This window comes from Leptopilina heterotoma, unplaced genomic scaffold (assembly GCF_015476425.1).
Source record: "Leptopilina heterotoma isolate Lh14 unplaced genomic scaffold, ASM1547642v1 Lhet_1092, whole genome shotgun sequence".
Taxonomy (NCBI): Eukaryota; Metazoa; Arthropoda; class Insecta; order Hymenoptera; family Figitidae; genus Leptopilina; species Leptopilina heterotoma.
Genome location: NW_025110828.1, coordinates 243,370 through 259,812, shown reverse-complemented (window position 1 = coordinate 259,812; position 16,443 = coordinate 243,370). Strand labels below are relative to the sequence as shown.

Sequence of the window (16,443 nt, the reverse complement as noted above, 5' to 3'; positions counted from 1 at the left end):
CGCATTGCAAGCGGTGACGATTATATTTCGCACCGCTCGCACCTCTCCATTTAGACTTTTCGGCCTCCTCACCCAACCAGAATCCTCAATTAAGATAGATTCTTTTAGGGACCGGCTGAACTTCTCCTTGTCGAGTTTCTTAATGTTCCACGAGAAGGTTTTGCGACTAGGAGCTTCCTGTCTCTTTCCTCCTCGTGTGTCTCCCATTGAGACTGAGAACTCAATGTACTGGTGGTCACTTGCTGTATATTCCTCAGAGACCCGCCAGTCGCTTATGCGGCTAAATATATTAGACGATGCTATCGTTAGATCTATTATCGATCCGATCGCACCTCGTCTAAACGTCCATGTTTTTCCCCGGTTTACAACTAATAAATCGTTCTTGGAGATCATTTCTCCAATCAGAATTCCTCTCTTGTCGAGCCTCGTCTCACCCCACTCTGGCGACTTTGCATTAAAATCGCCAGTGATGATGACATCCAGCTTGGATTCTATGAGGCTCGATTCTAGGTCTTCTATATTGGCTTCGAAGGTGGTCAGCGGGTCGTTGGGTGAGAAGTAGCAGCTATACATACGTATGTTAGCCACCTCTATCCACACAAACCCGCTGCTTGTCTCCAAGAACTTGTCAACCCGCAATTCTGGGTTGCACAGCTTGATGGCGGCTCTCTTCGCCTTATCCTGATACCAAGGTGCGAGGTCGCTTCCTTGATACTGCTCACTGCAGAACAGGATATCCACCTCATTTTCCCTAGCTGTTTGCATCAGGAGCACCTGTGCATCCTTACTTGTATGCAGGTTGACTTGAAGGAGCTTTAAGGATTTGCCCTTTTAAGTTTCTCCAGTTCCTCCTTGTAAACCGGGCAGGAAATTCTTCCAGGGATATGGTTGACTTCCGTTTTTCCCAAATCTGTACACGTTATGCACTTTGGCTTGTCATTAGTACACTTTTTGGAGAAGTGTCCCGCTTCGCCGCATCTCCGACAGTTTTTTGTTCTGTCGGGGCCCTTGCAAATTCGGGTCACGTGTCCATAGGCTAGGCACTTTTGACATCTTGTCACTTCTAAGTGCGTTCGGATGGATGCATTTATCCAGCCAATACGCACTTTGCCCAGCTTAAGCAGACTCTCGCTGTCCGTTTCATTCAAGCGTACTAGTGCCACTTTCGTACCACCAAAACGTGTCAGAAGTCGGCAAGTCACCTCTAATTCGGGCTTTTGCAACTTCTGCTTTAAGACGGTTAAAACGTCCTCCTCTAAAGTTGTTTCGACAAGATCCCGAATTTCGAGGGTCTTTTTACTGACAAGAGCCGTAACCTCGGCCTTGTCCAGAAGAACGGAGGTAAGATTCTGAGCGAACTTTGAAGTTTCACCCCCCTTTTTCACAACAACAAGAACCTCTTTTTTAAGAGTTCTCCTAATTTTCACAATCTCTGTTCCAGTTTCCTCTGGCTTTACCGAAGTTGTTGCCAGTTTTATGAGATCATGGTAGGTCTCTGGATTCCGGGCCACAATTTTTATTGCCTCCGTTGTTCTAATTTTGGGGGGGCGCTTCTGAAGTCGCTCCCTCTCCTCCGCTTTCTTCAAGGCCTTTTTCTTACGGGCCTCCCGTTTCCTATTGGAGACAGTTTCAAAGTCTTTTTCGTTTTCAGGCTTATTTGCCACAGTTGCCTCCGAATAAGAAGCAACCCTGGCCGAAGCAGCCTTACTCACCTCCGTCTCCATAACAGTAGGGTTTGCCTTGGTCTCCTTGCTCTTAACCCTCTTACCCTTGGGAGTGGTCACAGAAGAATCAGTCTCCGGACCTTCAAACTCTCTAGGGCGCTTCCTTGGGTCGATGGACTTGCTCTCGCTGGATGTGGCGTGCGACATCGATCTAGGAGTTTCAGGATTCGACCTTGGTTTGCTTGGGCTAATGAAGGGCTTAGGTATAAATCGCAGGTTTCTGCAAAGCACCTCGTGCACCTTCTCCATTGCCACCATTCCATCCTTAACATCCTTGCTAATGTTTTTTGCTTTTTGCAAGCACGCCACATACTATCCAGTATTATTGGGATCAGATCGACCTGTTCTAAAACATTTTCTTCGAATCTGCTAAGTCCCACATCCTCAGAATTTTTTATTTGGCTCCCTCCAAAATCCTTGGAGCCGTCTGCACCGACTACCGGGGCTTGAACCCGATCAGAATCGGTGACGGGATTACCCTCATTTGAGGTACCCGCTTGGAGTAATTTATTTGAATCTTTATCCATTTCATTCATTTTTTTTGGTTTTAGAATCAGGGAACCACCCTGTTGGTTGCCCTTTAGTGAAAAGCCCGCCACCACGGCAAGGTCTACCGAACATATCCATGATGTCAATCATGTCTGGCAGTGGATAAGCATCCACTTCTCCCAGCACATCAAAGACATCGATGATGTTCGGTAGTGGACAACCATCGGCGGGGATTATTATTATTATTATTATTATTATTATTATTATTATTATTATTATTATTATTATTATTATTATTATTATTATTATTATTATTATTATTATTATATTATTATTATTATTATTATTATTATTATTATTATTATTATTATTATTATTATTATTATTATTATTATTATTATTATTATTATTATTATTATTATTATTATTATTATTATTATTATTATTATTATTTATTATTATTATTATTATTTTATATTATTATTATTATTATTATTATTATTATTATTATTATTATTATTATTATTATTATTATTATTATTATTATTATTATTATTATTATTATTATTATTATTATTATTATTATTATTATTATTATTATTATTATTATTATTATTATATTATTATTATTATTATTATTATTATTATATTATTATTATTATTATTATTATTATTATTATTATTATTATTATTATTATTATTATTATTATTATTATTATTATTATTATTATTATTATTATTATTATTATTATTATTATTATATTATTATTATTATTATTATTATTATTATTATTATTATTATTATTATTATTATTATTATTATTATTATTATTATTATTATTATTATTATTATTATTATTATATTATTATTATTATTATTATTATTATTATTATTATTATTATTATTATTATTATTATTATTATTATTATTATTATTATTATTATTATTATTATTATTATTATTATATTATTATTATTATTTATTATTATTATTATTATTATTATTATTATTATATTATTATATTACTTTATTATTATTATTATTATTATTATTATTATTATATTCTATTATTATTATTATTATTATTATTATGATTATTATTATTATTATTATTATTATTATTATTATTATTATTATTATATTATTATTATTATTATTATTATTATTATTATTATTATTATTATTATTATTATTATTATTATATTATTATTATTATTATTATTATATTATTATATTATTATTATTATTATTATTATTATTATTATTATTATTATTATTATTATTATTATTATTATTATTATTATTATTATTATTATTATTATTTAATTATTATTATTATTATTATTATTATTATTATTTATTATTATTATTATTATTATTAAGTATTATTATTATTATTGTTTTTATTCTCATACATGGATGAGATTAATTGACTCTTGTTTTGGTTTAATCTTATGAGAGAATCGACCGATTGTATAGGATTTGTTGGATCGTGATAATCCGTGGTTGCAGTAGGTGGAGATTCTGCTTCATCCAGACGTGGGGGAGGGACTGGGGAGCCATCCCGTAAAGTTGAATGACCTGTTTTAGAGGTGGGTGGATCACGATCTAAGTTTAAATTCTCAATAAAATTTTCGACTAGTGAAGAATCTGGTCTAGGTTCCACTGCATTATATAAATCAGGATTTTCCGCGAAAAAGAGCAGTTTAGCCTCTTCTCTATTGCAGTTGGTTGTGAAACGATGTCGTAAAATCCCAAATTCCCATTTAAAGATTGGATAGATAGAGGTCGAGGCAGGGTGATCTCCTCCACAATTTTTACATGTAGGATTATGTTCGGCTTTAGGACAGTAAATAATAGAGTGTCTACCAGCACAGTGTTCGCATGAGGGGTATGTTGATCTACACTGATCCAGCGTGTGGCAGAATCGTTGGCATCTATAGCATCTGCGCGGTCGCGGGATAGAAGGTGTGATGGCAATAATGAAATCACCCAATCGGATATTGCGAAGGACTGTGGGTATGTCAAAGGTAAATTCTACTTTAAATTCTACTCTTTTTATGCACGTAATGTGTTCTAGGTCACTCGTCGAACAAATAGAAATTATATCTTTGATAGAGCGAGTTGAGGGAAACCATGTCGTGAAACCCTTTTTTCTGAGAAACGAGTCAGGAACGAATACTTTATAGCCTGCTTGAATTAAGTCCCGGGATGTAATCAAGGAGTTGGCAGAGTTTAGATCGTTACATTGTATTTTGATTTGATCTTTGCCGCATCTTGTGATGGTTTTTTCGCCGCAAATAAAAGGAGTCAACAAGTCAATTACCTTTACAGGCTCAAATCTGACCAAATTCCTGCCCTGGATAGTGCTCTCCATCAGAAGAGTATATGAGGGGAGATATGATCAGGGTAGGTGTTAGTGTTTTCTTTGAGTTGTTGTGCCAAACTAGATCGCTCTGTTGCCAAATCACGCCCATGGGTTCATGGCTATCAGAAGAGGAATTAGAGGTGGATGGAGTAGGATTCACGCGATCATTAGCGGTTCCAGGAATGCCGCTTGGATCAAGAGTAGGAGCAGAACGATGTGCATTTCCGAAGTCTATAAGGGCCGCGGACTGATTACCTGTATCCAAGGAAAGTTTTTTGTGTGTGTTGGGATTGACAAGGTTAAAGGAACTCTCAGTCGATGAATTCTCAGTCTGGCGGGTGTTTAGGTTTCGCTTCTTGCTAGCCGATTCTAACTGTTGCGTAGCGGTAGGAGGTTGTGATCTTAAATTTTGATTGTTGGGCGAAAATTAGCCTGATAGAAATCCAAATAATGTCTTCATGTTATGGTCCGGAGAAAGTGCTCGTCCGGATGGTTGTGTTTCAGGATAGTTATTCCGAGGTGGGGTGACCATGTTCACCTGCGTATAGGGTGCACCCGAGAGATTGTGTCCAGAGAAACTCCGGGAGTCCTCAGCTGTCGCGAGCGCCCCAGTCCCAGGCAAGGCCGATCCGCCCCCCGGGACATCAAAGGTGGAGTCCATCACAAAGTTAATAATCTACAAAAATTTTCACAAATCAATAATATATACAATCACAATAACACCCCTTTCTCCATTCTATCCGGAGCGAAAAGGAGGGAGAGACAATCAAAGAGAAAAATTAGCAATTAGTAACCTTTGTGTTATGTATGACAAAAGCTGTTAAAGCAGCTGTCGATTTAGTGAAAAAGGAAAAGAAATCTTTTTGTTTATTTATTTTTGTGTTTACTCCCTTAATGTTAATTTCATTGTAACTTGTTTATTTATTGGTTCCCTCTTTCCTGCTTTTAGTTACTAATGAGAGGAACAGCAAAAGCAGAGGCGGCAAGAAGCATAAGTGTACAGTGATTCGAAAAGAGAAATTATGAAGAGTCGACTGCTAAGCACTTAGTTAAAAAGCATATTTATAACAAGTTTTGTAAAACAAGAACTTAAAAGATAAAATAAATTGAACAAACGAAGACAAATTAGTAAAACAACAATTAACTTTTAAATTCTTCCTTGTCTCTCGATTGTGGAGGGTAGAAGGATATAGGAATTAATTAAAATAATGGTTTAGGTTATAGGTAGAAAAGAAAGGATAGTAGGATTTTAGGAACTTGAAATGAACTGTATTTCCTTCGAATGATCCGAGCAGTTTGAGTTTCGTGCAGTGAGTTGATGTTTGAGTATTCCAAGAAGAATGTTGAATCTTTGAAATGGTTTGTAAATTTGTAGTCCTCGAGATAATAAATTATAGCCTGATTGGAATAATTATGTCAAATCTATCTCACGAATAACGCTGAGTGATGTTGTTGAAATTGAGGTTATGTTCCCACGTGTTGGTCCAAGCCGACTTCTCTAGAGTATTCGGGCACACAATTACCAAAATATATGGCACAGGTTCTTCATATAGGTGTTGATTTTTGTATATTGTCTTGAGTTTAAACAGATTACTTCTTAGACAAGTGATACAAGCGGATTAAACGATTTAATATATTTTAAAGGTATCTTTTGTCCAAAATATTTCTTGGTTCCTATATTTAATTCTAAGTATGGGAGCAAGAAAAAATGAATTCAAAAAATTCTGAGAAGGTACCCCATGTGAGCAAGCCGGAAACGGGAAATCTCACCATCGGTCCCAGGACCGATGCTAAAGTGCGCGCGGATTGTGGGGGCGCACAATTTCTTGCAGTGCCACGAGTGATCGTGGAAAGGGTAGATCCACAGAACATCGTGGAAAATAAAAAAACGAGGAAAGGAAGCACGTCGAGCCTTCTGAGTGTGTCAAGCTGCAGTAGCGGAAAAACCGTTCATAGCGCTATCCATTCAGAAGTAGACGACGAGGCGATAGAAGAGACTCGCGAGATATGCTTGCGGCTCAGAAAGGAGGAGGCGACTTGTCTCGAAAAAATGGAGTTGGAGGTCGCAAAGATGATAAAATCTTGCGACATTCAGAAGACCGTCAATAGGACGGTAAAGGATGGACTCAAGGTCATCGACGTCCTGCTAAAGGAGGCAAGGGCAAAGCATGCCGCTGCCGATGAGTCGGACGTCGATTTGGCATGCGTTCTGAGCGGTGCGGAATGCAACCGCAAGGACCGTAAGAAAGAGAGAGAGCGTTTTTATAGGCGTAATCTCAAAAGCGTCTTAACAGATGCTCAGAAACGGAAGAGAGAGGGTGACAGTCCAGAAGAGACTCGAACCAAAACCGATAAGAGGAAGAAGGAGGAAGCTCCTCCAATGGAAACGGAAGTACCAGATTCAAAGATTCCTCAATTGGAAAGAATTGGGTCAAAAAGATCCACAATTCTAATCCGAGTCGGTGAAGGATTGACGTATGCTGACGTTCTGGGTAAGCTTCGCAAAGAGGTCAACCCAGAGGACAGCCATACGAGAATAGTAGCAGCAAAAGCTACAAACAAGGGGGACCTTCTGATTAAGTTCAGAGGAGACTCCGATAAGGACGCTTTCACCGCTGATGTCACCAAGGCGGTTGGAAGCAAGGGTAAGGTGCAGTCATTGGATCGAAGAGTTACACTCGAGATCCGTGATTTGGATTGCCTTACCCAAGAAGCTGAGGTGCAACAAGTGTTGTCTGAAGCAATGGGTAAGCCAGTAAACAGGAGAGTGACGGTCTTAGGACCCAACCGCCGAGGGATGAAGCTCGCGGTTGTAGTCACCAACCTGGAAGAGGCGAACAGGCTGGAGAAATTGGGACACGTAAAAATTGGTTTTATGTGTTGCCCAATCAAAAGAAGAGTAATGGTCGTCCGGTGTCATCGATGCCTGGGATACGGCCATATTGGAGCCAAATGCCAGAAGGAGGACAGATCGGCTGCGTGCTTTAAGTGTGGTGAGGCCGGTCACAGGTTCTCCAACTGTAAAAACAACTCAAGTTGCTTTTTGTGCAAGGAAAAGATTGGCAATAAGGTGTCAACCACCCATATTGCAGGAAGTGGAGGATGCGGAGTCTTCAGGACGGCCCTTGAGGAGGCGAAGAAGACTCTCGCAAGGACTAAAAGTAAATAAGGAATATTAAAAGGAGCGAATAATTTTTAATTATTTATTTTATTTATTTAAATAGTTTTAAATTTTTAACTAAAGACGCAGGATAACCGCAGAGAAAGGCAGAAAGTTGCATTGGCGACAGAGTTGGAGCGCCACCCTCGAAGGCTAAAGTCTTACGACAGTTCCGAGGGAGGGTAAAGGGCTCCAGAAGAAAGGTTACGGGTTTTAGTGGGTCGGGCTGGCAGTAGGTAGCCAGTTTATTAAATTTTCTATTTTATATATTTATTTTTCTTTTTTTTATATTTCCTTTTGTTTTATCACACCAACCCCACATAACCTTGGAGTGCGGAATCCAAGGTATCTGTAGGTAGATTTCCCAAAATTCCCTAAGCAAAAAAAAAAAAAAAAAAAAGTATGGGAGCAGTGATAACGATCCTGAAGCTTGCACTCTATTCATATCTTCAATCAATAAATAATTTTCATATTTTTTTATCCAGATAGATAATATTTTGTTTTTCACTTTCAACTCGCGACACTGAGCGTTGTGACTCGAGAAATCTTTTGAGAATTTTGCGTTTTCTGTTCTTAACTCTTTAATATCCTTTTCTATTATGTCCATTTTTTGTTTAAATCGCTTTGAATGTTTATCAATAAAACTTTTAAATCATCGTTCGTTGTCATTATTAATTAAACGAATGTAACTTTAATGGAAAAAGAAATTTAAAATCAAACACTTAATATACAAATTTGATAATACGGAGCTATATGTAAACACGTCCGTTCTGTACCGTGGTTAGCGAGCAACTCAAAAAAGTTTTAATATAATTAGATTCAAATGTATTTTTATTTAAATCATAATTAAAATCACCACATATTATTACATGACTATATGCATTAATAAATCTTGTAAGGTGATACTCAAAGTCATCAAGGTTATTCCCTCTTGGCCTTCGATGTACTACAGTAAAGAGTAACGGTTTTACACCCTGACTTCCAATTTCCAAAATAATGTATTCAGGCCTATTATCAAATTTACCAGGAGATGAAAAAAGAACCCTTGTAAGAAAATCTCTTCTAACATATGCAGCTACTCCACCACCACGCTTATCTACTTAGGGATAGCCCTACGAATTAAAAAATAATTGTCAACATTTACCACACTGTCTCTAATTTCTTCAGTTAGCCACGTTTCACTTAAAGCCATAATATGAAAATCATTTGATGACATGTGTGTACGAAGAAGATTAATATTTGACTTTAGCGAATTGATATTAATATGGCCAACTTTTAATGACGCACTGTCACAAGGAAGAAGATCAGTAGAAAATGTCGCACATTGCAAAGACAAAGATGCAGCAGAGACATTAGCGCCATTGGCTATTTTTTCATTTATCGTAGCAGCTCAAGAATACTGAAGACAGCTTCAAATTGCTCTAAAGAATGGAAATGAAGAAAATATTTATGTAGAAAAGTCACTTATATGGAGCAGGCATCGTAGATTAACAGTGGTTGCATTTTTCATTGTCTCACATTACATAAGTTTAAATGCGTTTTTCTCGAAATGACATTTTTCAAAACGGTGGGCAGTCTAGTCGTAACAGTTTTGATCGGATTGACTTCGGACAAAGTTTTTTTGTTCGTCATTTACTAATGCTTTCGAGTACGTAGCGGATTCTTTGTGGGTTTTTTTGACAATAGATATTTTGAAAAAATTTCGCCCTAAAAATCGATTTTTTTTATCAAACAGCTGCTAAATACACAAAAATTAATATTTTTAAAATAACCTACGTACTCGAAAGCTAAATCTATCACAGATTCAAAAAAAACTTTGAATTTTTGTTTTCGATTAAACGGTCTAACCAGAATATTGTCCACCGATTTGCCCTGCATAGAAACAAGACCAACTTCGGCGCCCTCTATAGGTAACAAATTGAAACTTTCTTTAAATATAAATATATTTTCGTAAACTTAAAAAGTTAATAAATAAAGTCCTCGAAACCAAATGTTGTTTACTTTATTCCTGTGTTTTAAAAAATTCATGAAAAACAGGTTCAAAAGGCACCTCAAAGGTGTCACTCCCCCTTAATGGTGTTAATTCTTTCACTGGTGCAACTACCTTACGTTTATGTAAGTCAATTTTAACATACAGGTGAATAGCTCTTAGGTGACAACAAAGTTTATATCAAATTCGACTTAATTTTTTTCTGCTGTTCAAAAGTTAATTTTTATATCAATTTAACCCCTTCGCAGTCCAGTTAAAAATCGCTTGTGGTTTAAAAACGGACCGAAAAAAAAGTTTACAAAAAATATGCTTTTATCATATATGTATAAGGTTTTTGTGGTCGCTGAATTCGAATTTAATGTTCCTTTTTAAAAATCAAATATGCGTATCCAATATGGGCGACCTACTTTTTTAAAAGTTAATGAATTTGTCTAAAAATATTTATTCTTGTGAATTTTTGAATAAAACAAAAAAAACCTAAAAAGGTTAAGTAAACATTTTTGATAAAAATTCGTTAACATGCAATAAATTTGTTCGCCATATTGAATCCGCAATTTAGCATTTAGAACAACGAACATCAAATTCGAATTCAGCTACCCCAAAAACAAATTTTGATCGAATAGCAATAATTTTGAAATTATCCGCCATATTGGATCCGCCATTTTGAATTTTGAAAAACGAACATCAAATTCGAATTCAGCGACCCCAAAAACCCCCGAGAAACAAATTTCGATCGAATAGCATAAATATTGAAATTATCCGCCATATTGGGCCATCATATTAGATCTGACATTTTGAATTTTGAAAATCTGATATCATATTCGTAATCAGCGACCCCGAAAATCCCCCAAGTAACGAGTTTCAAGCAAATCTGAATTATTTAAATTTTTGTAGTCGCCATTTTGGATCCGCCATTTTGAATTTTTTAAATCTGACTTCAAATTCGGATTCAGCGACTCCAAAAACTTAGTATATACTTCGCTACTCAAATCGAATTATGTTTTGTATTTTTTTTTTAGATGGCCATATGTGGCCACAGACGCAGAGGTGGCACGACTTTTCGTAGTCATATATGGGCCATGGGCTGTCAAGGGGTTAAGTAAATTTTAACATACGTTTCAGGTCATTCAAGGCCAACTTCATTGAAGAAAAGGCAAACATAACTTCAAAATTGAGTCTAACTAGTTTCAATAAGAGCTAATATATCAGTATTTAAATACAACCAAACATCTACTTATACCGTGCCTTACTATTTTCATATTTTACTATAAAATAAATAAATAAAAACTATTTTATAGTTTTATAGTTCATTTTAAAACATGTTATTTGAAATGTCAAGATTGAGTATAATTCTTTTTAGTTGATTCTTTTTAATTCAGGGGGTGTCACCCCCCGAAACCATCGCGAGCGTTGAACTAGTGACGTCTGTTTCACAGTGGTTCTGTTATCCAAAATGTATACACTTTTCTCAACGATCTTTTCTATTAAGTATGCTTTTTATTATCAACGCCTTTTTATGATTTTCCCTGTAAAGAAAGTAATGGGAGGTACGGGATTCCGTATTGCGACTGCCACATTGCCAATACGGAATTCGAGAAATACTGCATTGGGTGTCGTGGTGAATACGGTAATCAAGGGGTTCCAATGCGTTGCAAGATTTAAGCTTTAAAAAGAAGAAAATACGTGACAGAAGTAAACAATTAGTGCCAGTGTAGAAAAATGCGAGTGAAAGGAACGAGAAAATAATAATAGTGAGTGTAAAAATTAAACTTTAAGGAAATAAAGATTAACTGTCAAATATGAGTCCAATGCGGCGTAGGCTGGTTTCAATGCGACGCAACAAATGCAACACTAACTAGTTTAAATAACATGGAATAGGTAATCAAACATTTACTAACATATTTATTGCCAAACACAGACACTTTTTACAAATCTGCCAACGTACAATTGGTAAACATCTTCTAAATTACAATAATAAAAAATATTGTTTAAATTCATGCAGAAATGCGGTTATAAAATGAAAAATTGGAAAGTAATGTAATGCAAATCATATGACAGCTGGGCCATCACTGTGTTCGCTCTACTTGCTTATGCCCTTTAGTGGCGAAATGCAGTAGATTCTGTATTTTTCTCCACTGACAGTAAGTATTTACTCCTGTCACGTATTTTCTTTTTTTTAAAAGCTTAAAACTTGCACCGCATTGGGACTCTTTGATTTCCGTATTCACTACGACACACAATGCTGTATTTTGCGAATTTTGTATTGGCAAGATGGCACTCGCAATACGGGATCCTGTACCTCCCAATACTTTTTTAGCGAGGGGTAAACTCATGAAATAGCGCAATATTCTAATTCAGATAGTGCACCACACGTGTTGTGCAATGTACTAATTTTCTTATTTGCACGAGATGGTAGCACACCATCGCGACAGTTGCCTGCACTCAATTTGCTCCTTATAATACGAGCCACTGAATCCCATACCTCACCCCTGTAGTGACACGATCTCACCTCACAAAAGAGAAGAGACCCCAATGTTACATCTTGAAATCGCGTGTTTAGAACGTATTTTAATTCTTTTAGTCCTAAAAAAGACTGATTTTTTCGTAGACTAGAATTTGTTTTCTTCATACAACTGTTGCAGCTCCTAAGTACTTTGTGGTTACAACAGTTGCACCCTTATGACATGACCTACCCAAAGTTCGTCAGTTGACATGATGCTACTTGCAAGTGCAAAATTGACAGATTTTTTGATTGATAATTTTTTGCTTGAATTTTACGTGCATATATCTGTTTCATAAACAAATCATTAGTTTACATTAAAAATAATCTACTTCATATATATTATCCTATCAAGAATTATAACCATAACCTATAATTTTTTGAAAGATAGATCCCTTTCACTGTGTAGCGTCACATATAATATTCACTCTGACCTTCACTAACAGTTCTCATAAGATTGTTAATTTAAATATTTTTAATATTATTTAATAATGCATGCATGAATTTTTTTATAGGCAACAGATTCGGATGAAGCAGAAAATGCAATCATTACTTACAGTGTTAAAGAAAACGTGGCATTTTATGTTCATCCAAACATAGGAAGTCTTTACATTAATCTTAATGCAAAAATGACAGAATATGTTACAGTTATTGCTTCCGATGGTGTTCATTCCTCATTTTTAAATATATCACTCAAATCACTCAAATCTGATAATATGGTAGCGCTGTATGTAACTGATGCTGTTATTGAAGACGTTGAACATATTGTTGCTGAAATACAGAAGAACCTTACAACTTGCATTATAGGGTATATCGGAGCAGGAGTCATAAACAACTTTAATATAAATTCAAATATAAAAAAAGCTAAAAATAAAGGAACTAGGAATATTATGATCCAAATTTTAATTTATGGACTTGATCAACAGACGCATATCCCTCTTTCTCACACAAATTTAATAAGGTATTATATTTTTAATTATTAATTTAGGTTGCATTGAAATGACTTTACAAAATAAATAGTCGAGACCATTTTAAAGTTAAGTAGTTTTTGTTATCGAACAACCACAAGCTTCAATTGGCACCATTTCCTGAACTACTGACACAACTTACACTATCTACGAAAATTGTGTAAATGCTAAGTTTTTATAGAAATCACGTCTGTGATTTCCAACAAGTATAAAGTTGTTGCGCAAACACAGTATAGTTGGAGGTTATGTTGAGAGGGAACGAATCGTTTCCCTGGTTAAAAAACCGGACAGATTTCGTACTAATCCGAAATTTGTCCGAAACAATGCGGTTTATGGTCAGGTATTTGTCACCCGAAATTAATCCGGAAAAATCCGAACTCTATACGGTTAGTGAACAACTAGTGAAACCGGAGTTGGTCCGATGAAGTCCGAAATTAATCAGTTAATTTTAACTAGTGAATCCAGAATTTATCCGAAATAGTGCGGTTTATTGTCAGGTCATCAACAAAAAACATATGCTTAGAATACTTGAGAACACTCCCCAGATCGTTCGTAAAAAGTATAAACAAAAGAGGCCCCAATACCGATCCTTGAGGTACACCAGTTCCGACGTATTTAATCCGGAATTAGTCCGAAATTTTTACCAGGGGTTGATTTCGAGATCCAAAAACTACTGGATGGATTTTAATGAGCCTTAGATATGCGGAAAAGACAAGTAAAAATATTACAACAAAATTTTTTAAATTCTTTTTAAATTCATAAAAGTTTCATTTTGAAATGTTCAAAAAAATTTTTGTAAGAGAATATTTGTTTGAAATTTAACCAGGAAAGAAGAGTTGACAATGTTCTAATGAGTAAAATAATATCTTACTTTTAAAAGGATAACGATTAGAACAGGTAATGGAATCTCTGGTCGTTATCTAGATTTTCGATATTAGTTGACGTGATGAGTTCGAAACCAACACTTGGATAATGTAAACCATTCTCAATGCAATAACTTTTACTACCTTAGACATGTTTAAAACATCATATTTATTGTACAAAAAACTAAGACAAAATTGTTCTATTACCCCAAAGTAACCAAATTTCTACTTCACACCCACTTAATTTAAAAATCTAGAAAAATTATATGTTAAAGTAGACACTTTTAGAGATATTTTTGTCAATTTTATAAAATGGTACCTCTGTAATACCCTATTAAAAAAATTTTCAAAATTTCAAAAACTTTTTTCCAGGTTTTTTCAGGCAAAAATTTTTCGAGTATTTTTTCATAATTCGTCTTTTGATTCTACAAAAAGCATATTTTTGTCATTAACCCATGAATGCCTATAGGCACAGAAACGCAGATATCGAAAAAGTGACTGTTGGGATCCTGGCATGGGGTCTAATAATAATTTTTGACGTTACTAATTTTTTTTAAACAATTTGTTATAAACAAATTAAGAAAAATTCATTTTTATAAAAAAGTAATAGCACCATTCGATTTTACGAGAAAAACTACTACGAGAACATATATTACATACACTACCGTCCACGAGTATCAGAACGATTACACGCGACTCTATGTTTTTTCAATCATATCTCGTAAATAAAAGGAGATACAAAAAAACATAAATACGGTTAGAAAGCTGATTAAATTTTGCGTAAAATAAGCCATCTTTGAAGTCATTTTGTTAACTATTTGTTGAGTTGTAGAGTGAGAAAGAAATAAAAAAAATTATCAAATTTTCTCATTCTTGTCTCTTGACTTCAACTTTTTCAAAAATCTAGAAAAATGTAGATAAAATTTTTCTAAAAACACAGAAATCTTCGTTAGAATTTCAGCTTTAATATGAGCCTTCAAAAATTATAAAAGGTTAATCCGTCTTTGATATATCATTAAAAATGTGAAGCCGTGTGTCGACGATTGGTGCATTAATTTAACTGTGACGACTCGATTTTAGCTTCGCGTGGCTGCGAGTGGCATAGAAAACAGGGACGGATTTATGCTGGGAATAATAAATAATGATGTTTCACGAGAAATATAAAGAAACTCGAAAGTTCATCGCTCCCCCGCATGAATTCGTTCCTGCTTTCTCACTCATTCGCTACCGCGCGAAGTCTTAATCGATTCGTCACAGTTAAATTCCAATGCACCAATCGTCCAAACACGGCTTCACATTTTTAATGATAGGTATATCAAAGACGGATTAACCTTTTTTAATTTTTGATGGCTTATATTAAAGCTGAAATTCTAACGAAGATTTCTGTGTATTTAGAAAAATTTTATCTAAATTTTTTTAGATTTTAGAAAAAGTTGAAGTCAAGAGACAAAAATGAGAAAATTTGATAAATTTTTTTACTTCTTTCTCACTCTACAACTCAACAAATAGTTAACGAAATGACTTCAAAGACGGCTTATTTTACGCAAAATTTAATTAGCTTTCTAACCGTATTTATGTTTTTTTTGTATCTCCTTTTATTTACGAGATATGATTGAAAAAGTGATGGCATGTTTTTTCATAGAGTCGCGAGTAATCGTCTTGATACTCGTGGACGGTAGTGTAATTTTGTAAAAAAGACCTATTGTTATAAAAATGTTACAAACAATTAACCTGCATATATACTCGTTCCAGGCCATGAGCACAGAAACGCAGATATCAAAAGAGTAACTACTAGGACCTGGCATGGGGACTAATAATAATTTTTGACGTTACAAATTTTGTTTAAAAAAATTTTTTTTTGATATAAATAAATTTAAAATATTAAATTTTGTTATGAACAAATTAAGAAAAATTGATTTTTATAAAAAACTGATAGCGCCATCCGATTCTACGCGAAAAACTACTACGAGAAAATATATTACATGATTTTATAAAAATCAGTTTATCTTCATTTCTTTATAACAAATTGTTTAAAAAAAATTTTTTTAAAAACATTTTTAACCTCAAAAATTATTATTGGACCCCATGCCAGGATCCCAATAGTTACTTTTTTGATATCTACGTTTTTGTGCCCATGGGCTGGAACGAGTATATATGCAGGCTAATTGTTTTATAATATTTTTATAACAATAGGTCTTCTTTAAAAAATCATGTATGTATATGGGGCGAAATTTCTGAAGTGGACCACCTTAAAAAAAAAAGTTGTGGGATTGATTTCGCAGTAAAAAAAAAGTATTCAGAATAGAGAAAAAGTATTGGTGGAGACGTTCGGTGAATGCGTTTTCGCGACAAAACCGTATTGGTGGGTTACGGTGAATAC

General features: G+C 34.7%; 1 protein-coding gene across 1 annotated transcript in view; it reads left to right on the top strand.

Annotated features, from left to right (window-relative positions):
* Positions 1-10,619: 10,619 nt before the first annotated feature.
* The window catches only part of LOC122503477, a 65,188-nt gene continuing 59,364 nt past the window's right edge, over positions 10,620-16,443 (top strand). The window contains exons 1-2 of the mRNA XM_043614043.1: positions 10,620-10,826; positions 12,748-13,193. Of these exons, the coding sequence (XP_043469978.1) occupies positions 10,752-10,826; positions 12,748-13,193 (521 nt within the window). The 5' untranslated portion in view covers positions 10,620-10,751. The remainder of the gene's footprint in view (positions 10,827-12,747; positions 13,194-16,443) is intronic.